The sequence below is a fragment of the Perissodus microlepis genome, chromosome 19 (genome assembly GCF_051167445.1).
Source record: "Perissodus microlepis isolate ML-2025 ecotype Zambia chromosome 19, ASM5116744v1, whole genome shotgun sequence".
Classification (NCBI taxonomy): Eukaryota; Metazoa; Chordata; class Actinopteri; order Cichliformes; family Cichlidae; genus Perissodus; species Perissodus microlepis.
This window is the reverse complement of record NC_140479.1, coordinates 849,613-877,129: the sequence shown is the minus strand read 5'-3', so window position 1 is coordinate 877,129 and position 27,517 is coordinate 849,613. Positions and strand designations below refer to the sequence as shown.

Here is a 27,517-nt window from a genome sequence, read left to right as displayed (position 1 = left end):
AGAGTGGCTGGACTGTGCGGTGACGCGCCGTCAGGAGGAGACAGGTCTGTGACAGAAGCCTCCTCCTTGGTCTTCTGGCTGGCGTGATTTCCATCTCCTGTTTCTTTCAGATAAGGAACATTTGCCCAAGTCTGGCTGGACTGTGGGATTACGGGACTGCGGGGGGAATTTTAGCATATGGGGAAACATTGTAGTATTTGTTTGGATAGTGTATATTTATTTCTGCCAGCAGAGTTGCGTATTGACAATGTTCTTTTTATTGTATAGGGGTATTTTAAAATTGTATTTGTAATTCTGGTTTTACCTTTTCATGGAAAAAAATGGTGTGTTTAAGGTCGATTTAGTCTCTGTGCCCTGAGCGCTGACCCACTCACTCCCCTTCTTCTTGTATGTGAACGGACTTTGTGGTGAAGATTTAGATCCACCAGTTTTAGCGGCTACAAATACAGTACCTTTAACCATAAAAGTGAATAAATAATAACAAATATAGTTGCTTTAACTCTTGTTCAACATAAATACTCACAGGTGATGCTTTCTGTAAAACAGCGAAGAGGATGGATGCAGATGTTATCAGAACAACACGCTGAGTCAGCCTTTTCTCAAAGTGTGCTGCATTACTAACTCTTCTAGTGATGTGTCGGTCGCGAACGAAATGGCTCTTAGAGCCGGATCTTTAACGTGAACGACGCGAGCCGGTTCCTTATCGCGAGCCGTGGGTTTTTTTTTCTTTCTTTCTCTCACCCTCTCTCTCACACTTTTTTTCCGCTTCACTCAGCACGCCAGCCTTGTGCTTTGCGCTGGGAAGAGGGGGGAGGGGCGGTAGCTACACTGGCAGTAGCACAGGAACAGAGCGGGAGGGAGAGAGAGAGAAGGAGAGCCAGGGACAACAACGTCACATTAGAAAGGTATAGTAATCATCCACAACTATTTTCAGTTGTGGATGATAAAGGATTCAGAAAATTTATTCATGCAGGCCCATATGACAGAGAATGTGCATCTTCTTTTTGTTTTCATATTGTAATTTATATTTAATTGTGTTGTGGTTTGCAGTGTTTGTGTTGTTTCATTTTAAATTTGTTTAAAAGGAAAAAGCGGAAAATTTAAATAGTTAAAAGTTGAACTGTGACTAGTTGGTTTCTGTAGGTGAAGTGTCTTGCTGGGGCTCGAACCAGCAACCTTCTGATTACAAGGCGAACTGCCAACTCTTGAGCCACGATTGCCCTAAATAGCAATGATAATAATAATTATTTGATGTAAAAAAAATTATAAGAATGATTTTATATATTTTTCCATAGCATTACATTTGAATTTAACAGTTCAATCTTTCAAATAACAGACAAATATTTGTGAAATTATGATACATTTGTGAATGTATTTTAACAATCTAAATATGCATATGTACAGACAGATACATTTAAAAAACAAGAAAATTATGTTTTATTACATTTACAGTGATTTTACGTTAATTTACATTTGAAATGTAAAATCACAGTCTATTTATGTAAATTTAATGATATTCTAGAAGAACAGTACAAAACTGTAAAATACACAGTAAAATACTTTTATATTACATTTTTTACAGTGTAACCCCACTTTATCCCATTGAACCATGTTAAATACATTTTTTTATCTTTTTTTTAATGAACAAATATCCATTCATCTTCTTGCAGATATCACCACGTCAATTCTTCATAGCCTAGAGCACATTTAAACAACAGAAGTAGACCCAAAGTCCTTCAAAAAGTAAAAAATAGTTAAAATAACAACACTGTTATGCTGGTGTTCATTGAAATGTGTTAAGATGTGGCAAATGTACGATGATTCAGCTTATAATTCATGACACACTGCTCTCCCCTACATAAGGTCCCTTTATAGGTTAAAAGTATCGGTACTGGTAATACTGCTCTTAATTTACTTGGTATCAGATCAATACCAAAATGTGCAGTTTTGCACAGCACTAGTAGGTATCTGCCCTGTTAGCTTGTTTCTCAGCCAGAAGAAAACTAAACTCGTCTCTGGTGTCTGAAAGTAAAAGCTAACACCTTAAAAACAAAAGCAAAGCACCATTACAGCTGATTCATTTCACACCAATTTGTGTTTTATACATGTTAGTGTGTTTGATCTCAGATCTATTTAAAGTATATAAAAATAGCACATTTTGCTATGAGCTTTATTCAATAAGCACAACCAAATGAACTAATGAAAGGTTCTGGACAACCTCATAAATGTATTCAAATCAACGGCAGAAATCTTTGTTTTACAGAAGCATTCTGACTCTAATTCAACTCTTAATGAGGCCTTGTCTACCTGTCACTGAGCAAGTTTAACAAGTGAGTAGATAAATCAGATAGATCATAAAGTGAAGAGCTGTGGCTCACTTCCTGTTGTTCCTGTCTTCACTGCCAGCTCTGCCAGTTCTGTCACAGTCAAATGTTTCTCAGTAAATGACATCATGTTCCTGTAAAGACTGCAGAAATATTTACTCATTCACTCAGTACTGGAATAACATTATATGTCTCTTTTTTAAAAAAAATCTCAAAATAATAAGCATGGGCTTAAATTTTATATGCATAGCCTTTACAGCACTTACAGAAGTCTGTTAGGTCTACAATCTTGAATTGCAATAGCATTAGCAGCTCTTTAACTGACTTGGATGTTGATATAAGTGGTATTTTCAAGTTGGAATTTGGTGATTATGTCATATGTTTTAGTATTTTCCTTAAGAAACGCTCTAAAAATCAACCTTTTAATGGTTCTTTCTCACTGAATTCAGCTATAGCCATCCCATGTTCTATTCAAGCTGAAATTAAACCAGTCAGCATTTAGTCTAAGCATGGTGTTTTCACTATCTAGTATTGTGCTCCTAATTTGGGGGGAAATTGCACATAGCAGATCTTTATGGCATCTATGTTCATTGAATTCCCATAACACTTCTCTATGTGTAGCCAGTGAGAGAAAAGCAAGTCTCTTAGAGTTAGTCTGTTTCCTTCCCTGTTTGGTTATTTTGGAGTGTCACTGCTTTCTCTAAAGCTCTGGTTTCCTTGTTTCCTGGGAGACGTCTCCCCTCAGAGAAGTCTGTAAAAACTGTGGTGCTGGCAAGCATCCTTCCACCTGAAATACTGTATCTTAGTTTCCAGGACAGATAAATAAACTGCACTTTTGTAGCTATTTTACCACATAAGACTGAGTTGGAAACACACTGACACAAATATTATTCTAACCATTTTGGGCAGGCTTAGTATCTCTTGGAGTCATGTGAGGAAATGTGACAGTTCCTTGTTTGAGAACCTCCAGGCTCCTCCAGGGTCATTTGTATATATCAATTTATCAACTTTGTTTTCTCTATCTTCCCACAATGCAGCCCGTTCATAATGAGGTTTAAGTCTGTACACAGCTACCTCTCTTTTGCAGCATTTTGCTGTCTTCCCCATAAACAGTTACAGCACTGATGCACTTGCACCTATAGGTCTTACTGTGTGATCTGATAATTTGTTGAGGATATCTGGGAGCAATCAAACATGCCAGATGGCTTGTAAACAGATTAGTCTGGATGATATCAGCTTGTAGTTTGGGATTAAGATTTTTTTAAATTAACATATTCTTTATTGATTTTATTTGAGAAGGAACCATGTACAATCTTAAAATAAATGTTGCTGTTTAATGCATTGTACCAGAGTTAGCTTGCAGCTAATCTGCATCTACATTCACTTCAGTGGTTTTCTCCTGACAAACATAAGTGGGAGGATTAACATTTTGCTCTCTGAAATGTATCATCTGCCTCTGCTTTGTGTGGGTTTCAGTGGACTGACTGAGGCCTATAAAAGATAACAGCTGATGTCATGGTCTGGGACTTTGACACAGTGTTTTGTTTTGAATCTTGTTATTTCTTTATTGTTTATGTTCCTTGATTCTTTTCTTATACCTTGGTTTCCCTGTGTTTGTGAATTATTTTAACTGCATATTGTTTTCACGGTGTATTATACATGTCAAGTTTAGTTTAAATGTTTTAGGGTTATTAGTACCCTTTAGCGTCCCCCTCCTGTCCTCTTACAATCACCTCTGTATTTTTGACCCTTAGTATCATCCATGTTAAATCTGTCATGTTTTCATGTTTTTTTTACCTTTTGTACGTGTCAAGCCTAATCATAATGTTCTTTGTTGGATCATCATCTAATTTCCCCCAGTGTCTCCCAGCACCTCCTAATGTTTTATTTAATTTAGTTCCTGTAATTTGAAAGTTTTTTCTTTGTATTCTATGTTCGGTTTCTCTTTCTGGATTACAGGCTAATAAAAAGCTTGCCTTTTGTTAAGATAATCCTGTTGCCATGCATCGGCATTTGGGTCCTCTACCTCAACACTCGGTCAGCTCATACCGCTGACATTGACAGCTGAGGAGATGCTGACCTCTTAACTGTTGTACTGGCTAATGTGGGCCAGAATGCAAATGTGCCCCCTTTCTTAAAATATCCCCCCTCTCATTTCTGTTTATTTATAGAAAACCCAGTTTTCTTTTTAGCTTATGTGGGTTTCTTTGTGAGGTTGGATAACACGGGAGTTACACCAGTCCTTCACAAGCTTTGGAATCAATTATTTGTTTTAAAGGTTGCACTGTTTTCTTACACTCTTTTGTTGTATAACATCATAAATCTGCTTCAGAAACTGTAACTGAACCCAAACATAATTAACATTTAACATTAAAGGTATGATTAACTGCTGTGATACTGTTATAAGGAGGCATGGATGCTCACAGCTAAATACAGAATTCAATATATATATGTGTGTGTGTGTGTGTGTGTGTGTGTGTATATACATATATATACACACAAGAATTACAAGAATAAATATTGGTTTGTATAAAGAGTTTGTCCAATGTGGTTTAAGATGATGATGTAGGTCATATTTCCAAAGACCGAAGAAGAACTACAGTCACAGCACAAGACCACAAACGGACACACGGACCGTGTTTATGCTTGCGTTATTTATGTGACATACTACGGACAGTTTTCTGTGTCGTTCGGCTCTGCACCCACGCTTGCAGCTGCCCAGCTGCACTCTGACTGTCTCCTCCAGTCTCTGCTCCGGCTTCACTATATCACAACAGAAGAGAGACAGAGCTCATTAAATCAACTCCATGCACCTGTCCCACCAGCCTCCCTGGCACTACCCCTTGAGCTCACTGAAGCACCCCTCCCCCACAGCTGAGCCAGAGACCACACCTCCGCCACAAAGAGTTCAGCTGTAAGCTGGACATTACTGTCTGCTTTAAGTGTATAAACATGCTTCACTAGAATGACCCTCATTTCCTGTGTAGTGACAGTGCACAGAGACCAGACGCTGCTTCAATTTGGATTTAATGAGAACAGTGCTGGAAGAGCTACACCATATTTATTACCAAAGCCTCGTTTGGCTGCTCTTTATGCACAGCAGAGCTAACATAGCAATGAGGAAGCTCAGAGCAGTTTGAAGATATTTCAAATGTGCTTCATCAATAGCTTTTCTTTGTATAATTGGAGAAATTATTTAATTTCCATGTCAGCCTATTGAGATTATAAACATAAAAATCAGGAACATCATTTTAAGCACAACCACAGCATCTAAACACAGAGAAAATGTAATCTCAGTAAAGCTGTTTATGGCAGGATTTTATTGTCAGATTGTCAAGTATTTGTGAAAGCTACAACACGAGGAGACTTGTTTATACCCCACAGACGGACAGCATTTGGGCAGAACGTCCTCTCTGTCCAGGGCGGCCATCTGTGGAACAGTCTTCCTCAATCCATTAGAAAATGCTCGACATTCAACTTGTTTAAGGCACAGGTTAAAAACTGGTTATGGACAAATCAAGTGTGTGATCATGTATAAGTTGTATAGTTTTAATGTTTTATTTGGGAACAGACTGGTGTGTATGTGTGAGTTTGGTGATGGAGTTTTTATTATGAATGAATTATGAATTTTTATGAATTATTATGTCTATTTTTTTTTATTCTTATGTTTTATGGACAACAGATGGAAATTAGCCCTTGGCTATAATCTGGTATGTTTACATTCATGTAATTGTTTTACATTTATGTTCATTAACATGCACTGTCCTAAATAAATAAATTAAATGAAAGCATGGACTTCTTGAGATCTTCATAATAACGGAGACTGAAGAATGGTATGAAAAAACAAAAACAGGCTGTGAGTGCTGTGTGCGGTGATGTGATCTGTGTTCCTGGTTATGTGTATCTCTTCTGGGTACTTTTCATACTGTCATACTCTTCCAATATTATAATGTCTCAAAGCAAAAGCTGTTCCATTAACATGAAATATCAGATCTGCTGACACATACAGACTTTGGCTGCAAACAGGACATATTATTATTATTATTATTAGTATTAGTATTATTATTATTGTCATTGATGTTGATATTATTATTATTATTATCAGCACGGAGGGAGGTTAGCTAACTATTGTAGCTGCAGAAAGGTGCAATGAAGAAAGTGCTTAAGACCTATTACATCACAGCGACACGACGACGGCTGTCCCAATCCGAAGTGTTCTCCAAATGCGTACTCCAAATGCGCCGTCAATTTCCCCAAATTTGAAGTGTGGTCCTGTCACTACCCGATCCGTACCGGAAACCCGATCGGTACCACGCATGTGCGAAAGGCCACTACTTCTGCTCGAAGCATTTTACGATAGTAACAGGTCAGAGTATCTGTTGAGATGTTAACAATAACAAGTATCTCTTAAAATGTTTGCAGTAATGAAACATTTCAATATAATGTAGACAAAAACAGGAAAAAAAAGACAATCACGGATCAGGACTCCTCAATCCTCATTGCGCATGTGCAAAGTCGTGACCGTACAAATCGGGTCTACCTGATCTGTACCGCGCATGTGCAGATGTTTTCTTCTTCTGTTCGTTTAATGGCAGTTTACTCCCCAGTGTACGAGGATACCGCCACCTGCTGACCGAGCGTATGAACCCTATTGTAAACTGAACTAGCGTCATTACAAATGCGTGTTAAATTTGATTTAGTGATAGTCGAGTGTGTTTATGCTCGTCTGTGTGGATTATTATTTTACGGCGCTGTTCAATCGGGAGACGCTCTGTGTTGAGGAGAACAGCATGAAGTTGTTTGTATACAGATTATCCATTCTTTAAATGTCCCAGGCAGTCGAAAAGGAGGCAGAGCTGTTGAGAAATGCTAGGAGCTAACTGGACGCTAACCGTGTCATTCAAATATATTAATTGTCGCAATGTTGGCTAAGAGAGGAAGTGACGTAAGATTTGCGCATGCGTGGTACCGATCGGGTTTCCGGTACGGATCGGGTAGTGACAGGTCCGGTGTACACTTCGTGGTCCCGTATATCCCATAATTCATAGCGCGTTAAGCTGAAAGAAAGATGCTTTAATCACAGCAGTCACACATGTGTCCACTGTACCATCTGGGAACTCTTCTTGTTTACACTCGTAATAACACAAACACTAAATCCTCCTTCTCTGGTGCTGTTGTGTAGCAGTGTGTACACCTGAGACTGTCACCTGTCTGTCTGTCCTGCACTCTCTCTCTGTTTCTTTCTCTCTGATTGTGGAATAAAAGTATGAACATGTGTTTATAAGTTACACTTGTGTTTGAATCCTGCAGCTTATCACACATTTGATGTCCATGTGTGACGACTGCAAGTGTCCAGAGTGAGGACAGACTGAGGGACCCACTGCTGCACATCATCTGTGAGGCTTTGCAGCCCTGATGATCCACCAGGACAAACTCAGCAGTGTGTGAGGAAGAGGAGGAGGAAGAGCCAGCAGCAGCTGACAGATGGAGAGAATAGACAGACTGTTCCCTGTTTGTGAAGGACTGCTAGGAAAGTTTAACATAACTGTCTGTCCTGAATCAGTCTTATTAGGTAATGTTCAAATAATGTGATCATCCAGTGTTTTCAGTGTGGGAGAAAGTACTCAGGGCCTTCAAGTTACACACTATGAAAGGCAGCAACAAGTTTAATGTTCAGAAACCTAAAGTATGTATCAGCAGCAGAATGGAGCTAAAAATAAATGTTTGTTTCACTTCTATGAAGCTTTGAGTATTTTGGATCAGTAGCTGCTGTGTTTGTTGCATCATATTGCTGTAATTGTTTATATGCTTTATATATTCTGAGCTAAGTTGATCTATAGTGTTACATCATATTCTATAAGGATGTTATGTGTTTGTAGACTTTCTGCCCAGTTTGACCCATTTAGCAGAAGTCAGCCTGTTTAAGGCTCTGATATCTATTCTGTATGACTTAAAGCAAACAAAGAGAAACTTGTAAATAACTCATGAAAGAATAAAGTTACGTTGAAACCAAGCACACCATTGCTTTTCTTGTGACATTACCAATAAGTTTGATGTGTCACATGGCCCTCTTCCTATTGAAAAAACAAAAGTTGTATCCAAGATGGCCGACTTCTACATGGCCACCATGGTCACCGCCCATCTTGAGGAGTTTGCCCCCTTTGTGCCACAAACAGGACTTTAATATCACCAACCATTCCCATGTTATTACAGTGTATCCATATCAATGGCCCACCCTGTAGATCAAGTGTCACAGCCTGGCTCAGTGGAAGGACAGATGGTAAATGGTCTGTATTTGTATAGCGCTTTTCTAGTCCCTAAGGACCCCAAAGCGCTTTACACTACATTCAGTCATCCACACATTCACACACTGGTGATGGCAGCTACATTGTAGCCACAGCCACCCTGGGGCGCACTGACAGAGGCGAGGCTGCCGGACACTGGCGCCACCGGGCCCTCTGACCACCACCAGTAGGCAACGGGTGAAGTGTCTTGCCCAAGGACACAACGACCGAGACTGACCAAGCCGGGGCTCGAACGGGCAACCTTCCGACTACAAGGCGAACTCCCAACTCTTGAGCCACGATCGCCCATTATTAAGCTATTTAAGCAGGGTTACTGTATAACTTTTTACTGAGTAAAAGACTTCATTTTAATCAGGAGGCCACACATGATATATATATATTTTTAAAGTTAAACATAGTAAAACTAAAATAACCATAAAGATCGATGAATTCAGTAGTGTATGTAGTGTCTGACTCTGTCCAGGCTCCCCAAATGAGGAAGCACCGAGAGACCTCACAGTGTCACACAAGCTAGTCAGTAATTTATAAGTAATTTATTCATCAGCACCTGCAATGATCAAATAATGTTTGTGATGCTGAAAAGTAGCATTCTGCATAATGTGCATGTTTACTTACTCAGCACAGCTTATGCATTATTAAGCTATTTAAGCAGGGTTACTGTATAACTTTTTACTGAGTAAAAGACTTCATTTTAATGTTTTTCCCAATTTAAAATGAAATTATGCAAAGATAAACTCCTGTGTAGCAGTGAGCTGTAAAAGTCATGACCATTGTTTGTATATTTGTATCCCCCCCCAACGAAAAGGGAAAAGAAGGGGTAAAGGGAAAAAGGAAAAAGAGGGGAAAAGGAAATCAGGTTCTGCCATCAGTTATTTTCCACCACTTGGAGGAACCTGTGTATGTGTACAAAGCGAGAGAGGGAGAGCGAGCGAGAGCGGGTGGGCGGGCTCTGGCGCAGCTCCATCCCACCTCGCAAATACCAACCAGGTGCTGCAGCTTCTTCCTCCTCTGCTGCCCGCTGGCCTCCCACATGCTTGTGGACGTGAGTCGCTTCATCGCTGCTTTGACGGAAGCCTGCGGCAGTGAGCAGCTGCTATGTGCTTCCACTGATTGACACACCGCCGTGGTGGATTCCGCTCGGACGGACGGACAATAGGCAGCCCGGTGCAGCAGCAGCTTCTCGTTCTTAGCCGGGGAGCTTTTCCAGCATTGCTGTCCGGGAATTCTGAACTCACCGCGGCTCCAGATGGCCGGACACGGCTGGCAAGACTGGTTCGAGAGGGAAGAATTTATCGGACAAATCAGCGATATCCGAGTGCAGAACCTGCAAGGTAGGAACATCTCCGCTACTGTAGTTTGAGTCCACAGAACAGTGCGATGGCCTGGCCACGCATGCACCAGCACAGTGCACACTGAGTGCCCAGGAACTCACTTGCGTAGAAGATCGTTTTATTCTGATGTGGGGAACTTTTCTTTTGTTGTATTTGGCTGCTTTCACTTGCAGCACGAAGGCTCCAAACTTTCCAAACGGAGCTCACAAAGGCTTTGTTCCACACTGTGCGCCCAGGAGCCTCACAGACTCAGTGACCCGGTGATCTGCTGTGTGGAGGCTTTTAGTTACTGAAGTGCACTTTCAGTGTACTCCACGTATGCGGTCCCTGATAGGTATACTCTTTTCAAGACTAGTACACTAAAGATTATTTTAAAAGGGAATGATCATAGAGCTGCAGTAATTAGTTATTTTATTGTTGGCTTACTTATTTGAATTATTTGTCTATTATTTGAATCCAACATAGAATCACTGAAGTGGTCACACAGTAACCCCCCCTCTCTCTGTGTGTGTTCATTTTCTAAAACCATCCAGTCCCAGTAGTTGATTAGACCAGGTTCACTCCCAGAGAGAAAATAACTTCCACTAAATCAGAGTGCAGAGAGTTTTGTATTGGCCTATAATGCTCCTGCAGAAATGTGGGGAGGCATCCGGATATGAACCTGCAGCTCAGGTTGAGGCGTCCTGACTCCCTCAGTATGTATTAGAGCCAGCTTTTCAAGCAAACATCTATGTGTTCTTGTCTAATAAGTTATAACACTTCTTTAATTGGAGTGTGCTTAAAAGCCGGTGTTAAAATGTGAGTTGTCTTAAGTTTGTTTTTCATGTCGCACATAAAGCAAAAAAGTAACATAACAGTTTTCATAATTTCCCTAAATACTCCTCAGAGAAAGCAATCTTGTGGTTTTTATTATAAGAAGGGGGGCACGAATGTGTGAGCTAACATGCTGTGGACTGATTCTTACAGACAGCTCTTCTGCCTGTGTAGGTGCATTTTTCACTCCTGTGGGTGTAAGAATGGTCTCTCGGCCTCTTCTCCAGAAGCAGAGCACATGTGAAAAAGCAAAACCTGCTGTTGATTTTAAGTAATTTAACACCACTGTTGAACAGTGAAAACATCTTTAGATGTTTAATTCCACTGCAGTCACTGAAAATCTCTTATTTAGCTGCCAGTCGACCTGAATAAGAGCCAAACATGTTAAATGAAACCAGGTTATGCAACATGATCAGAAAGGTGTGTTTTGTTATTTTGACTCACACATCTATGTTCGGTCATTCTCAACCACCTGCGGCGTTTCCCATTTTGACCTCGGGACTTCCAGACCATACTCTGTATGGATGTTCCTGTACGCTATGCAGGCCGCTTGGTTAATGTGTTCCATGTACGCCCTGCCTGCTGGCATCTTGCACCCTGCTGTTATGTGCTGGATTGTCTCTGGGGCATCTTTACACAGCCTGCACCTGGGCCTTACCTGGTGTTGTAGACCCCAGCCTCTATTGATCTTGTACTTGGAGCTTGTTCTTGTGCTGCCATGATTAGTGCCTCTGTGCTGTCTTTCAGTTCAGGTTTGTCCAGCCACTGGTAGGATTTCTGGATATCAGCCACTTCCTCTATCTGCCGGTGGTACATACCGTTCAGGGGCCTGTTCCTCCTCTTCTTTCTCTGGTTTCTGCTGCCTGAGGTATTTACTCAGGTATACTCAGGTTTTTGTAAGGAAAGAAAACAGACACAGAATATTATTGCACAGCATACGAGCAAATCCACCAAGAAATCATGAAAGAAAAAGAAAATGAAGGCACGGGTATGAATCTTACTGGAATGTTGTGAGAGGATTCAAAATGATTTAATCGTGTGCATCATGGTTTGGTACAATCTAGACTCAAAGCGACAGAGGGAGTGTAGTTATGTGTCCGGCTCATAAACCCAAGCTCTGCCGTCTCTGCGGGAGCATGTGCTCTAATGAGAAGCCCGCACATTCTCAGCCATTCATTCCTATATGGTTTTAAACAAAGCTTTTCCCGTGAACATGGACATGTCAATTCCACCTTCTTAAAATGCGCCAGTTTCACGCTTTTGTCCCTCTTCTCTGCACGAAAGCTCGATGAGCAGCTATCACTTTAAAACAATGGCCTGGAGGTTGTTACATAACACAAAATGAGAGGGAGAACGAGAGAGAGCAGCTCTCTGTGCATAACAATATTGAACGTTCCCACACATCCCACACAGCTTTCTGTCCTACCTCACTGGGATGTAGGTTTCTTTCTGAGTACAGTTAACATTGCTGGTTTGCATTCAAGCAACACATTACTAAAGAATGACTTTCTGCTAGTTTATACCATAAACGTGGGATGATTCTAAACTTGATTATGATGTGCTGAATCCTCGTGAAAAATTCATTTGCTATGAGTGTGATTTCATTTAAATGTACAGGACTGTCTACAGAGCTGTATTCACATTCCTTTGACATTTATCCCACGATGACCAGAGTTTATTTTTCAGGTTGTTTACACTCATATCAGGGGTCAGAACACTTCTAATCTTTGCACAGTTGTCACAGGTGTTCCTTTTTGATAAGAGTACGAGTCCCACTATATGTTCTCTATTTGACCCTTTCCTTCAAACACATGCTGAACTATATCCTCGTGGCTTTTTCTGTGGTCTGCTTGATTCAGGAAATTATTTTGGGGAAAAAGTAAGTATCAATCTCTGTCGCAGAAAGTTGGCAAGTTTAAGAAAGCATAAAGGATGAGTTCTCGAAAATGTATTTGATTGCTGTCTCCTGATGCTCTAGACTAGCCTCAGTTACTCCTTGTGAAGTTCTTGAGTTGAGTTTGGTGACACTTCTCTCAGAGCTGTGGTCATCACTGTTGCTTCTGCACTTTTTCCCTGATAGATTTTTTTCCTTCCAGTCAGCTTTACGTGAATATGCTTTGATAAAGCATTCTGTAAACAGCAGTGACCTTCTTTTGGCTTTCCCTGTTTATGGAAGGTGCCGATAGTCATCATCTGGACAACTGTCAACTTTGCAGTCTTCCCCATTATTGCCATCATCTGTACTGAGGTAGAGAGAGGTGCACAGTATTTATACAGTTTAAACAGAAATGTACTGGAACTTAATAAACGTGGATAATAACAACAACAATAATAACAATAATTAATAATATTAATAAAAATAATGAAGAAGAAAAATAAAGAATAGTGGTTTTGTGATTTTCATGAGAGAGAGATATAATCTATTAATATAAGATATAATCACAAAAGTTAAAGTTATATTACATAAGAAATGTTGGTATATTGCTATTCATGTGTAATGAATATTAAACGTACATCAGAATTCAATTTTTTTAATTAAATGGTGAAAAAACGAATATTGAACAATACTCAGATTTTTAAATGCATCATTGTATTTCTTATTGACCGTACCATTTTAATGTGTCCCAAGACATTATAGACCAGGGCTGAGAACTCCAGGCCTCGAGGGCCGGTGTCCTGCAGGTTTTAGATATCACCGTGAGTCCACACACCTGAATCAAAGGATTAGTTCATCACCAGGCCTCTGGAGAACTTCAAGACATGTTGAGGAGGTCATTTAGCCATTTGAATCAGCTGTGTTGGATCAAGGACACATAAAACCTGCAGGACACCGGCCCTCGAGGCCTGGAGTTCCCCACCCCCCCATAGACCCTCATATTGTCTGTGTACTCAGGTCCATGGGATCCTGTACTGATCCTCGTTGTTTTCAAGAGAACTGACTGGTCAGTAGGCTGTGATTTTTATACACGATTATACCCAAGCATAGCCTACAAGCGTGAGCAGATTGGGTGTGCAATAAAAGATATTACAATGCACCACAGTCGGAAAGCAACCCCGTTCATAACACTGAGAGCACAGAGTTAAACATGAAATTACCATGATAACCACCAATGTTGATTCATAGTACAGGCCTGTGATCTGTGCATTACTATTTACAGTCAGACTAGAACTGCACATAAATTTACATTTTTTTGTCTGATAGTGTTTGACTTTGGACAGTTCAAACGTTTGTCTTTTGCTCTGCAGGAAACCAAAACCTGGTTTACCTCAAAGTCACATAATACTACTCAGGCTACTAACAGCAACCAGAGAGCTTCCAGCTTTTCCCTTCAGTGAGTCTGCATGCTCAGAATCAATTTAACATAGTTACACACTTTTAAAACCTAATCTGGGTTTGCACACGCTTTGGTAACCCTGAAAAACCAAAACAACAACAACCAAGCAAACGTGGGGTTCACCCACGCCAGACGTGCTGCTGCGCAGCCCTTCAAGATCCTGACTGTGCGTCACTGGAAGTGGACGAAGTGTGCGACTGCTGATGTTTATTGCTTGACAAGTGGGTCAGAATGCAGCAGGAAGCAATAACAGAGTTCAGTGGGAACAGGAGAACTGTGGAAAAACAACAACAAAAGCTTCAGAGATCCAAAAATAAAGCATCAAAAGCACAGTCGGTAACTGCAGTGACTCTTTTCATTGTTTCTAACACTTCAGCTCTTTGTACGTTAGAACCTTGCTCTCTGCCGTGGTGGCTCATGGACCAACAACGACACAAGTTGTAGCACATACTTTGTGCATTGCCTCTATGTGAGGACAGAGCTCACTGCAGGCAGACGGACAGGGACACTCTCCCTGCTCGACCATAAGACCAGCTCGAGTCTCCGTACACTCACTGCTACGAGGATCCTGGAGGTGAACAAAGGTCCCGTCTTTTGAGTTCATTCTTCTTTGCTTTTCCTGGAGGCAACGCATGTATAGACTTTAGATTTCGCCTTGATACAGTAAAAAAGCTTTCACTGCACAAACACTCTGTAGCCTGAAACTTGTAGAGTAATAGACTCCTACTTTGTGTGTGCACATTGGACACACAGCATAACAACCAGTCAACTTTAAAGCTTGTGCTGTATTCACACACATACAAGCTTCTCCCTGAGCCAACAATGGGAAAATCTTTGTAATTAACATCATTTCATTACACTGCTCTAACACTCGTGTATACAGCCTTGCATCCATTTTGTAAATGTACTATAATATGCTGTGTGAGCACATTCCACAAACACGCTTTTGCCCAAGGAAGCCTATAAATGGATTTTTGGATATTTATTACAGGTCAATAGAGTTCAAGTTAGAGTAATCCTCTCTGTTGTGTTTTAACAGAGATGGTAAGCATTTTAGTCTGACAAACTAAAACAGAAGAGTGAGAGACCCACTCGGATACAGTGGGCTCGAGTGTGGCTGACATACTGTGTGATTAACGTTTTTTTGGAGGTGGGAATGAAAACTCCGTGACGTCATCTGATTAATGAAGCGAAAGGACACCAGAGGGTTAGTTTACCGGAATGGTGCCGGAATCTTTATCATGAAAATCTTTCACCCCACCAAAGATACACAGGCTTCTGTTTTTTGTCAAGATGTTTGACTGATTTTAATACACACTCTGACAGATTCAGAGCACTGGCTTGGTAAAGCGAAAGTGGAAAGGTGCAGGGATCTTTTCATTACAGGTACGCAGCTCTAAAAGGCAAAACAGGATGCAAATCTGTGAGGTTGCGTAACTTTGAAGAAAAAATCTTTCCTGCTTTCATGAAAACTCCACAGTGGTTGTATATCATTCATGTTACGAAGGCTTCTTCAATTCAGAGGATAGCAAAGTGTCACAGTATGATATCTTTACACATTACCAAGAGCTGTGCGTGGCTGGACAGTTGGCTGCAATAAGAACAGGCAGATCAGAATATTGTGACTTTATCAGATTTGTCAGAGCTACTGTAATCCTGATTGTGTGTTTGTTGTAAAGATTCTTGTTTCGTTTGCCCTTTTCCTCACGCTCCCTCGCCTCACCAGGACCACTTTGCTTCCTCTTTTACTTTCTCACCACTGATTGGCTCTGGAGTTTGTTCCTTAATGGCACTCACCTGGCACACATTATATAAAGACTGCACTCACTACCAGCTCACTCTTTTCACTCCCACATGAGGCAGCAGCTGAGAGTTAGCAGTCCATGTGGGTGTCCCCTTAAGTTAAGCTATCACTGATAATAACGAAATAAACCGAGATATACTTCAGCAGATTGATGGCTGTTTCATTTTGCGTTCTGACCAGAGGACATGATGACGATAATTCCAACCTTCCTATGAACCTCGTGATTAACAGTGTTGCGATGGCGGGTGGGCAGAGTGAAGCAATTTCTCTCCTCCTTAAAATATTGATCTCAGATGAGCTCAAGTCTCAGTGAGCTTGACTTTAAGATCAAGGTCAGAGGTCAAGTGTTTTGACAATCTTGTGAATGCGATAATTTATTTTATTTTTTGGGGGACCATTTTTACCATGATGAACTACTCCATAACAATTTTAGGAACTTTCAGACTTGGACTACTCAAAGTAAAATAATCGAACCAAATCTGTTGCATCCCTAGTAAACACTACTGAACAGTTTTGATCTGTCACTGTAGCAGACTTTAACCAGAAACAAAATTATTCTTCACTCTAAAAGATAGCAAATTACATTTACTGTAGACTGGAAAGCATCAGGTTTTACTTTGTCCAAACAGACAAGCTTTTTCAGTGGAATCTCTTTTTGCCCAGCTGTGAATCATCTTGCCCAGTCTTACTTTAACTTACTCCTGTTAATGGCTGTGTTTAACATAGTAATTACACAATGAATGACCACTGAAAGTCTGGAAGAAGCTCCTTTTCAACATTTATTCCCACTTCCTTGGCTAAAAATAAAGTGCTGGGTAATGTAAGCCTGGTTTTCATCTGCAGTCTGTGATTGGCCTGGAAAAGCTGGTTTTATGACATGCACATGATTCCCTGGAGCCTGACAAATGGCCTGGTACGGACACATGCACTGAAGTAGAGCTGCCTCCAAAGAAATGGTGATGAGCCATGTGCCTCATTGTTACTAAGAGATGATGCTCTCAGGTTGACTTGCCGCCCCCAGGGGTGTTCACTGAAGAGGTGTAAGTGCAACAGAAAAACATCCACCCAACCACCAAGCAGGGATCGCTTTTCAATTCTCCACATATTCAACCTGAGGTCCTTCTCTTGATGCTTCACTCGTTTCTTTAAGCAGCCTTCATTTTGAAGCTATTGCCTCAGTTTTTGATCAAAACTAGTGTTTGAGCTTTGTTGAAGTAGTGGCTGGTTTGTATAATTTGCTGGAATTTAGATGATGTTTAAAACAGGGTGACATGAGCCAGTTTATACTGTGTTCAGCTCTTATATCAGTTCAGAATCACCCTCTGATTTCGTATGATGGCCCAAGGGTTAGGTAGCGTGGTCACCCCATGATCGGAAGGTCGGGGGTTCAAATCCACTGAACGGCTACCCTGAGGTACCCCTGAGCAAGGTACCGTCCCTACACACTGCTCCCCGGGGCCTGATTTGTGTCCGCCCACTGCTTCACTGAGTGAATGGGTTAAATGCAGAGAGAGTAATTTCCCCACAGGGATCAATAAAGTGTACATTATTATTATTATTGTTATTATTATTTAATCACAAGCTGTTGTGTTGAAGCAGAGTTGTACACTTCTCTGCACCTTCTATCCTCCTGTTATCCCCTTAGAGACTGTGTCAGCTCGTTTGTGTCAACAAATGACTTAAACATAAGAAATCATAAGAAATCACAAAGAAAGAACAATATAGTATCCATATCTTCACAAAAGATTAAAACATTGAAATGTGGATTATTAAACATTAAGTCCCTGTTAGTACACGAATCAGTAACTGATCAACAAATCGATTAACCCTGCCTCAGAGAAACTGGGTTACAGCAGGATGATTACTTGTTGTTGTTATTATTAACAAGTTTGATTTGTAATCATCTATCGTGCACATGGGCCTAACCCAGAGTTTGTCTGATTTCTCAGACACAAATTTCTTCTTATCCATGGCGTCACTCTGAGAACGCTTTTCAGTTTGCTCTAATTTTCAGTATTAGTTCACAGATGTTGGTGTCATTGGCAGCAAACTGTATGATGTTCTGCTTTCACTTCACCTGAAATGTTCACTCAGCCTCCTGTGTCTGATCTTCTGATACAAAGACACTTGGCCCATGCGACCATAGCTGGTTGTGTATCAGGGCCTTTGCTGTTTGCCTTCTTGTGGGAAGGTCAGCTGGATTAACCTTCCCCAGGATGTGTGACCATGAAGATAAATTGGTAAGCATCTGGATGTCGGTCACTCTGTTTGTGACAAATGATTTCCACCCTTGTGCAGAACTGCAAATCCATTGTGAAGTGATCTTATTTTATTTCAATTCAATTCAATTTTATTTATATAGCGCCAAATCACAACAAAAGTCGCCTCAAGGCGCTTCATAGATACAGAGAAAAACCCAACAATCATATGACCCCCTATGAGCAAGCACTTTGGTGACAGTGGGAAGGAAAAACTCCCTTTTAACAGGAAGAAACCTCCAGCAGAACCAGGCTCAGGGAGGGGCGGGGCCATCTGCTGCGACCGGTTGGGGTGAGAGAAGGAAGACAGGATAAAGACATGCTGTGGAAGAGAGCCAGAGATTAATAACAGATATGATTCAATGCAGAGAGGTCTGTTAACACATAGTGAGTGAGAAAGGTGACTGGAAAGGAAAAACTCAATGCATCATGGGAATCCCCCGGCAGCCTACGTCTATTGCAGCATAACTAAGGGAGGATTCAGGGTCACCTTTATCTGGGTTTCCTCAGTCTTCAATGAGATGATCAAGTTGTTTCCCAGTCTTGATCCAGTCAGGGCTGCCCATGAGCTCCGGACGCAGCATTGTTATTTATTTATTTTTTTGTTTTTTGGATGGATTTAGATGCGACCAAGCTCATTGTTGTTTCTCCTTCTTGTTTTTTAGCTTGCAGATATGCCACAGCACTGTATGCTTTCTCACTCCCTTCACAGAACACATGTAGTTCCAATTCATAATTATTTTGCTGCATGCTGGTTTGGTACCACCTTGGTTTGGTGAGCCGATGTATGAATAAGTGAGTTCTGAACACCACTGTTTCCATTCTCGGGCCAGATCTGGTGGCAGTTCTTCATCCCAGGAGAGCCCCCTCTCCCACTTCCATTTCTTGAAATGCACATGATGCTAATGGTAAAGTCATAAGTGCGTGGTGAGGAATGCAGAACACTTCCTTTAGTTCCTTTCCTCTCTGTTAAAAACCTGACTAGTGCCTTAAGGTCAAAGGTAAAATCGTCAGTCTCTGGCCTCCACACTGATTCAAGTACTTTTAGTGGTTTTCCATTTGTCTCAGGTGCCAATATGTAGTTTGCGGAGCTCTCCTCATCCATTTGCAGAGCTCCATACCTGCAGCAGCCAGTTTTGTTTGGCAGTTGTTGTTATATGATGTGCTTCTTCAACTGAGCGTGTACTTGAAATGAATTCATCCACACAGTGACTCCCTTATTGTATTCACAACTTGTGGTTTGTATGTTTCATATTGTTTTAGGTGTCTTTGAATCCTAGCCACAAGCAGAAATGGGCTTGGTGTAACCCCAAACACCAGTCTTGTCATCCTCAGAATGCGCAGGTGTTCATTCCTTTTACTGTCGGTGTACCTGAGAGCCACAAGAACCTGCCAGAAAGGCAACTTTATGTTTCTACATCCAATAAGAACAATGAGCAGATCTGGATTCAAGTTTGGCTCTGTAAGTAAGCAACCATTCAGCAATGGGACGACACGTCGAGGACCACTCTTAATGTGGTGGTTGCTTTGTCCTCTCTGAGCACTACATGGTCAGGCATATAGTATCTTACAGTATCTGTGCTGATGTTATCTTGTGTCGCATCTTCTGCTATGTTCTGCTCTAAATAGTTCTGCACCAAATCTGCTGAACAATTTCTGTTCACCGGGAATGGCCAAGGACACTTGTGGGGTCTCCACAGCTTTTATTACAATTTTCTGCCTAGGACGCCAGATATTTTATAGCAAGACCTTTACTGTGATGCATTTTGATCTTGTGGGAACAAAGGAGCCAAACATGTGCATTTTGTTTGCTCCATTTCCCTTCCATGCTCGTCATCTGCCACTCTTGCAGCTTCGGCTGTGTCACAACGTGAATCTTGTTTGCTCATTTCTCCTGGGTTTCAGCATCAAAAAACGATGTAGCAAATTCTCTTAGCCAAGCAAATGGACAGGACGTCAGCTATAGAGACAAATGTCTTCATACGAGTCTTCAACATGGCGTGCAACACAAGCACAAAATATAATGGCTTCTTGATATTCTCAATCTGGATTACCAAGCATTTAGGCCCATGGCTAGTGTTAACTTAAAGTCATGATCAGAAGTTTAAATAAACAGGACAAAGACTGAGCCGTTTGGCCACAATGTCAAGAGGGTTAAAGGTGAGGCTTTAACACCTAAAAACACTGCACCAGCAGTCAAGCACGGTGATGGTTGTGCAGTGTTTTAGGCTGTATGGCTCAAAGCACAAAGTGGATGGAATCATGAAGGAGGACAACTTTATGCCTTGATGATGTCAGTTATGATATGGGCCTCCAGTATTATGTGGTGATGTTGTTGATGACCATAAAATTCTCAAGTCTTCTAGAAATGTTGAAATAAAAAATAAAATCTGACAAAATAGTTGTAACACATTTTAATATCAGTGAGTAGCTTAAAAAGCTTAAAAAGTAAAAAGTTTGTGGCAAACACGTGTGATTTGATGTTGATTTGTAAACCAATCCTCACTGTCAGTTTTATCCTCTCATCCTATTTATTTATTTATTTAGGACAGTGCATGTTAATGAACATAAATGTTAAAAAACATGAATGTAAACATGCCAGATTATAGCCAAAGGCTAATTTCCATCTGTTGTCCTTAAACATAAAAAAATAGACATAATAATTCATAAAAATTCATCATTCATTCATAATAAAAACTCCATCACCAAACTTACATACACACCACTATGACACGAGAGATAAGCTTAGTCAGTCGTGTCAGCGGCGTTTGTTGTTCTCTGAAACCTTTTTAAACATTAACCTAATAAATGGCTTCCTCGAGGATTTATTGATGCTTGCAGAGGATTTAAACAGCTGCAACTCATGCACCAACATCAGTGACCACATAAAAAATAGTCTGGGGCTATTTCTTTGTTTGCCTAGCGTGCCACGTCAGAAAGGGAGGGTGTGAGCATATTGGCTTACTGGTGAGTGTGAAAGACATGAGCAAAGAGATTAATAACTGATTAACAATCATGGACACTAGTGGTGCTGGCTAGCATACAGGGCTGTGTTGAGTCTGCATCATTTTTATTATCATTTTATAATCCTTTTTCCCTCCATCCACAAAAAAGGAGGGGTTGTTCCATTGGCCAAGTTATGTGGACCAGATGTTACAGATCTTACAATTCAGTTTTATTTAGACAGCGCCAAATCACAATCACAGTCACCTCAAGGCGCTTTACTTGGCAGTGTAAAGACCCCACAATAATAAAAGTATGGACATGGATTACCAATCCGTTTGAGCACAGCACAGCAGAGTGTGTGCTCTAATTGTTTAGATGGCTACCTTACTACGAGAACAGACTGAAAGCACTCTCCACACCGCTGTGAGTTGACCTCTGTATAGGGAGATAAAACAAACACTCGGTTCAGATCAGTATCCAGATTGTTTTTCTGTGTGTTTACTGTGAGACAGCCACAGTTACCTGAATTCAAAGGTGAGACCTTTGCACTGTGAAGGGCCTGCTGTCAGGTAGGGTTGGGTGATAAAACGATTAAAAGAATTATTGTGAAATAACTTTTCCTGGACAGACAAGAAGGGTACCGCGCTGAACAAATCATGGGGTTGGAACAGAGTTAGAGCCATGGCAGTTTAGGTAGTATATTATATACACACACACACATATGTATATATATATATATATATATATATATATATATATATATATATATATATATATATATATATATATATATATATATATATATATATATATATATATATATATATAGCTTTTCCAACAGTTTTAACAGTTACGTTAGTCTGACAAAAGCCGAATGACGAATTAGCGCTTCCAGTCAGAAAGCGATTTATTGTATTTCCAGACTTGCTTTCGGCACATTTACAGTGCGCGCTGCTCTGTTTTTGTCAGACTTGAAATAGCTGAAATACCTTCACACTACGGAGCTTCTCTGGCTCTTCCGTTCAACAATCTCTCCGGCGTTGGAACCATCATCTGTTTTCTCTTCGGTAACCTTCGGTCACGCTCGGTTGATTTTTCTCTAGTCGGCACACTCATTTCCTCCATTACCCGGCGGCACGGCGGCTGGCTGCTTCCCAAACAAATACACATGTGCAGCTTGGCACTTGTGCTGTACGTAACAAGTCACGTGACGCTGCGGCTGTGATTGGTTCGGCTCTGCGCTAGTTAATTTGGATTGGCTGTTCTTCTCTCTTTTTTTTTTTTTTTAAGAGGACAAGCGAGATGAGGCCTATCGCAATAGTTTAATTTTTCTATCGAGAAAAAGTTATTTCGCAATACATATCGTTATCGTTCTATCGCCCAGCTTTACTTAATATATTATCATGCTTTTTACAACTACCTGAATGTACTATTGCTGTGATTTATTACTATTACTGAAGGTCCGCGGCTCCGACCCGTAGTAAAGGGACCTCTGACTAATACGGACGGGTTCATGTCGGCTCGTAGCCGAAAACTAGCTTTACTTTGTTGTCTGGGTCAACTTTTCTTGCAAGAGACAGAGAGAGGCGTTGAAAGACTGCTGCAACGGAACTTATTGTTTCAGAGGAAAACACGAACACAGTGTACAGTCGAGTCTTAATAGCGTACTTACAACTGGGCTCGTCAGGCTCTCTTCTTGGCTACAGTGGTTATTATTATATTTACATGCTTAGAGCTCCCGTTTTTGCTCGATGACAGCTCGTACTTTTCCTTTTTCTCCCTCCTCTTGCTCACAGACACATAACGAGTATGGCAGTCCATTCTCCCTGCAGCACGGACTACACTGCCCATCAGGCTACATTCTTTAGAGCTATGCCTGTAGCATTCTGCCTGTTAGCTTAGCACAACAACAACAACAACAACAACGCGCTCTCTCGCCCAGGAAACACACAGTCGCAGAGAGAGAGAGCGTCGCCCTGTAACCATAGCAACCGTAACGCTGCCGCCTGGAACAACAGAGCATAGCTGTCAAACAAAACCCAAACAGTCCTGACAATATGAAACAGGAAAATACCGCCATGTAATCCATTTATTTCAACAAAGTAACTGTATTCTGAATACCACCTTTTTAAACGGTAACTGTAACGGAATACAGTTACTCATATTTTGTATTTTAAATACGTAACGGCGGTACATGTATTCCGTTACTCCCCAACACTGGATACAAATAACATCAGGCTGATCCTGCCACGATTTGTTCCCCCGGTTCCAATCACGGACAAACAGGATCCCACAACTGTTTATGTTTTTAAACCCATTTTGCACAGAGAAGCATTTTTTGAAAAATGTATTGACAGCAATGTTGAATATTATTACACAGGAAAAACAAACAAACAACTACACGTAAAATAATCACACCGTGACGCCTCTGCCTTTCTAAATGGAGGGACAGTAACTGCATGTGTCTATGTAAGCGTGTAAAACCTGCAGACAGTCAGATTAACAGTATTTTGTCTCTATCTGCCATTCTGCATTTCATCTCATATAAACAATAACGTGGCCATAGCCTGGCGTGAAAAAAGGCACATACCTTTGACGTTGCGTGACGAACTCTGTATTCCTCATCCACACGTAAACGCAAAAAAGGAGTTTTTAAAAACCTCAGTTTTTGGTGATTCGAAACGCCGTTCACGTGGACGAAACAGCTGCGTTTTCCAGAATACCCGTGTAGGTGCTGACGTAGCGTAAAAGAGTAATTTATTTTCTTACTACCTGTAATTTATTGCAGATTACTTGTATTTGCTTAATTGTTTACTAAATGTTTGAGGTGTGAAATAAACCGCAATGGAGCAAAATATGGGTGTGTGTGGTTGGAGGATGTGTTTGTGTGCGCGCGCGGGGGGGGGTGCGAGCGAACATTTTTCTTGTAAAACAAAGGGGGGCCTAGCAAAAAAAGTTTGAGAACCACTGGGTTATGGCGTTATTTTTGTGCCACTATTCTGAGCGCACGTAAAAAAAATTTGCAGGTGCAAGTGTTGCATTTTGAGGGGAAATTTATTTTGAGCGAAGAAAAGCTAAATTTGAGTGAACAAAATTCATTGCTGCGTGCAAAAACTGTATTTCAGTGTTTGCTATTATCCACACACACACACACACACACACACACACACACACACACACACACACACACACACACACAACAGCAGCCCCTCTCGCTCAGTTTTTGCATTTGCACTCGCTCGCATTGTGTTGCTCGCGCTCTCAACATTTCTGTCCGTGTGCGCTCAACTCTTTCTGTACACCGTTATATTTGTGCCACAAAACCAGCCAATCACAGACTTGGATGCAAAAAAAATCTGATTGGCTGTTTTGGTCTCCAATCAGCTCGAAATGCAATATCCCAGAATGCATTTCATCCAAAACTCAAACGAGGCAGTGGCGGAGGAACGCAGAGTGGCAGAGTTTGAAATATTACTCTTTCTGGGTCACAAAATAAACTTTTAAGATATTTTCATGCGAGAACGGTGCTGTGTAAACTTCAAATACCTGCTCGATTTATCGAGACATTACATATTTACAAAAGTGCTCTGACGTTTTCGGAGATTTGATTAAAACAATTTAATGGGTTAAATGTCGACAGGGAAAGAGTGGACCAAAGCGTGGGGAAACAGCTTCTTTGAGCTCTGCTGTTATGTAATGTCTCTGGATGATGCAGCACTGCAGTCTAAAGGGATGCTCCTGTCATAGCTGCTCAATAAATATTTCAGTGAAATTGCTCTACTGCTATTTTGGTATTCTGTTACCTTGAGTCACAAACCAGCATTAACGCTGCAAGTGTAATACTGATAAGAATTAGGTCCCCAAACACAAAACAATCACTAAAAGAAAGGACTTTCTCTGGGAATTTGCAGTATTTCATCTCTTGAGTCGGCATTCAGAGTGACACCAGTGAATGTGTAGGTGGATCCAAGATATGTGCAGTGATTCATTTTCAGTGTTATCAGAGTGTAAGAAGTTGTCTTTGTGGCTCAAACTAGCAGAAGTCAAAGCTAACCCTTCCCTTTGAAATTACCATCTTTTAAAGACGTTTAATTAAAAACAACAGGTAATGCTATACAAGAGCCAGTCCATTTTTACTACAAAGACAGTCCAACCTATCTGGGATATCTTTCTGTTATCTGGATTCACTTGCCCTAACACTGTTGATCAGCGTAACATGAAGCTGGTTATCAACTCTTAAGTTAACCCAGAGTTTCCCCTGCATGTTCATATGAAAGGAGTGAGAGCAGCTGACCAAACACGAAGGGGTGTTTCATGGATCGCATGACTCTTCCTTCAAAGAAAATAATCCCTCAGTGCCTGCTCCAGAGATGTTATCAAATGGTGATAAGCTCTAAAAAGCATAAATGTAAACCAGTAAACTGCAACACTGTTGATAAAAGGACAAAAGATCAGTGCTGCACAGAGCAATAAAATAAAGATTTTAATTCCAGTTAATTATTTTATCACTGTGTTCTCAGTGCTGCTGTTTATTTCCAAAGCGGCGACTGCACATTTAGAGCTGTGAAAACTATTTAAACATTAAAGCTTACTGTCTCACAGCCTGATGAAGAAGACGTGGAAATCGCTGCAGTTTGTCGCAGATCACAGTGATCACACTACGACCGTTTGCTCGGGTATTCTTGATGTGTGTTCTGTGTTCTAGTAGCTGCAATCCCAGCAGAAAAATACATTTGACAGCAGATTAGAACGAAGTGTAAAAGAACTTTTTAACATTTTAATTTTGATACACGGACATTCCTGTGACAAAGCGACACAGTTTTAAGTATGGCTTAACAACCTGTACATATAACATGTATCCCCAGCAGAAAATCTCTTAAAACATGCTGTAAATAAAAGAATCAGTGAAAATGTGGTGTTTCCAGCAGATTTTGAGCTAAAAGTGAACGCCTAACCACTTACTAATTATAATTGCTAACTTTCTGAGTGCTCTTCCTCCACCTCTGTGTACCCAGTAATATCATTAAAGCTGTAAATACATCCTTCATACTGCCCATAATTTAAAAACAAAAAAATTTGCACAGCAAACAAATGAGAGCAGCCAGCCAGAGAAGGCTTGGCTTAGATAAATGTAACTTGAGCACAGATGAAAGGTGGTTGTTTGGTAACTGAGCATAAATCCCAATTTTTGGATAACTCTGATTTGTTTGGTCTCAAAATTCTCGCAAATGTCAGTGACACATTTTAAACAATACAAAATGTGTTTTAGACATGTGGGAGGGTAAATAATGCTGCTGCTATGGAAGCACCGGTATCCCAGGAAGGGCCTTCAGTCTCTATTTTGAGAAGCTCAGAGCAAATTCTGGATAATAGAATAAAAATGAATGTCATATTTCCAATGCCCATGTTTGTTAGAGGGGTTACAGTCAGACATCAACACAATTGCTATTTGCAAAAGAGACTGATTCACTTAACATGCTCGGGTACACCATTTGATTTTTGGAGAAGTTCATATTTTCGAAAGAGCGTTGCTCAGTGCAGTTTAGAAGTGAAATCATCAAATTAATTTGAAGCCTTACGTATACAAGGCAGGATTTAAAAAACCGTGGGTGGTAACAGTCATCTTAAAGTTAGTCATATTTTGCTCAGTCTGTTCTCTCAATGCCTCAAGCACAATCTGAGATACATGGAGTTACTTGCAACATGTGAAATAGCAGCTTCATGAATGTTGATGGTGATGCAGCTACATCCCCATCCCCAGTGTCTTTCTTCTAGCTAATGTTTTGGGCCATTAGCTTTGTTGGTGAGAATATATACTACCTGCTCCAGTGCTAACCGGTTAACTGTAGCTTGCGTCTTTGTGTTGTTGTGTGCTGTTCGAGTAAATCTGTTGCAATGAATGAGTGAGAGGATCCAGACAAAAGACAGTGAACACAAGTGAATCTAACAGGGTGAAAGAAAGAGGCACAAAAACTACACTAAGACTAAAACAAAGCAGGAACTGAAAGTACAGAATACTGATGATACAACAGACCTGCAGAACCAAGGACACATGAAAACCACGTAAAGATAAACATGAGCTCCGAACTTCAAAACCCTGGACCACATTGGGACTCATGACCAAAAAATAAAAAAATCAGTTTGTAGGCATTTTCTAAAAGAGGATGACGGATGTTTCCTGATGCGACACCCAGAACAACAATTTCCAGTACCGAGTTTGTTTGCTTTCCTCTGAAATGATTGGTAATCTACATTTGAATAAAGTGATGATCATATATCTATTGTAGTACAGTCAAAGCTTATCCATTAATCACCAAGTTATGAAATCTGACATAACTTTTGAAAGAAGCCCATTCATTATGTGTTATGAAAGTAATCGTTTTTCCAGGTGTAATATCTGA

The 27,517-nt window shown here is 40.6% G+C and overlaps 1 protein-coding gene across 2 annotated transcripts in view; it reads left to right on the top strand.

The window, feature by feature from the left end:
* Positions 1 to 9,637: 9,637 nt before the first annotated feature.
* The window catches only part of clmna (calmin a), a 38,306-nt gene continuing 20,426 nt past the window's right edge, over positions 9,638 to 27,517 (top strand). Inside the window, exon 1 of one of the 2 annotated variants that reach the window (XM_084913937.1) lies at positions 9,638 to 9,960. In XM_084913937.1, coding sequence (XP_084770063.1) covers positions 9,876 to 9,960 — 85 coding nt within the window. In that variant the 5' untranslated portion in view covers positions 9,638 to 9,875. The remainder of the gene's footprint in view (positions 9,961 to 27,517) is intronic. The other variant, XM_084913936.1, reaches the window with a different exon arrangement.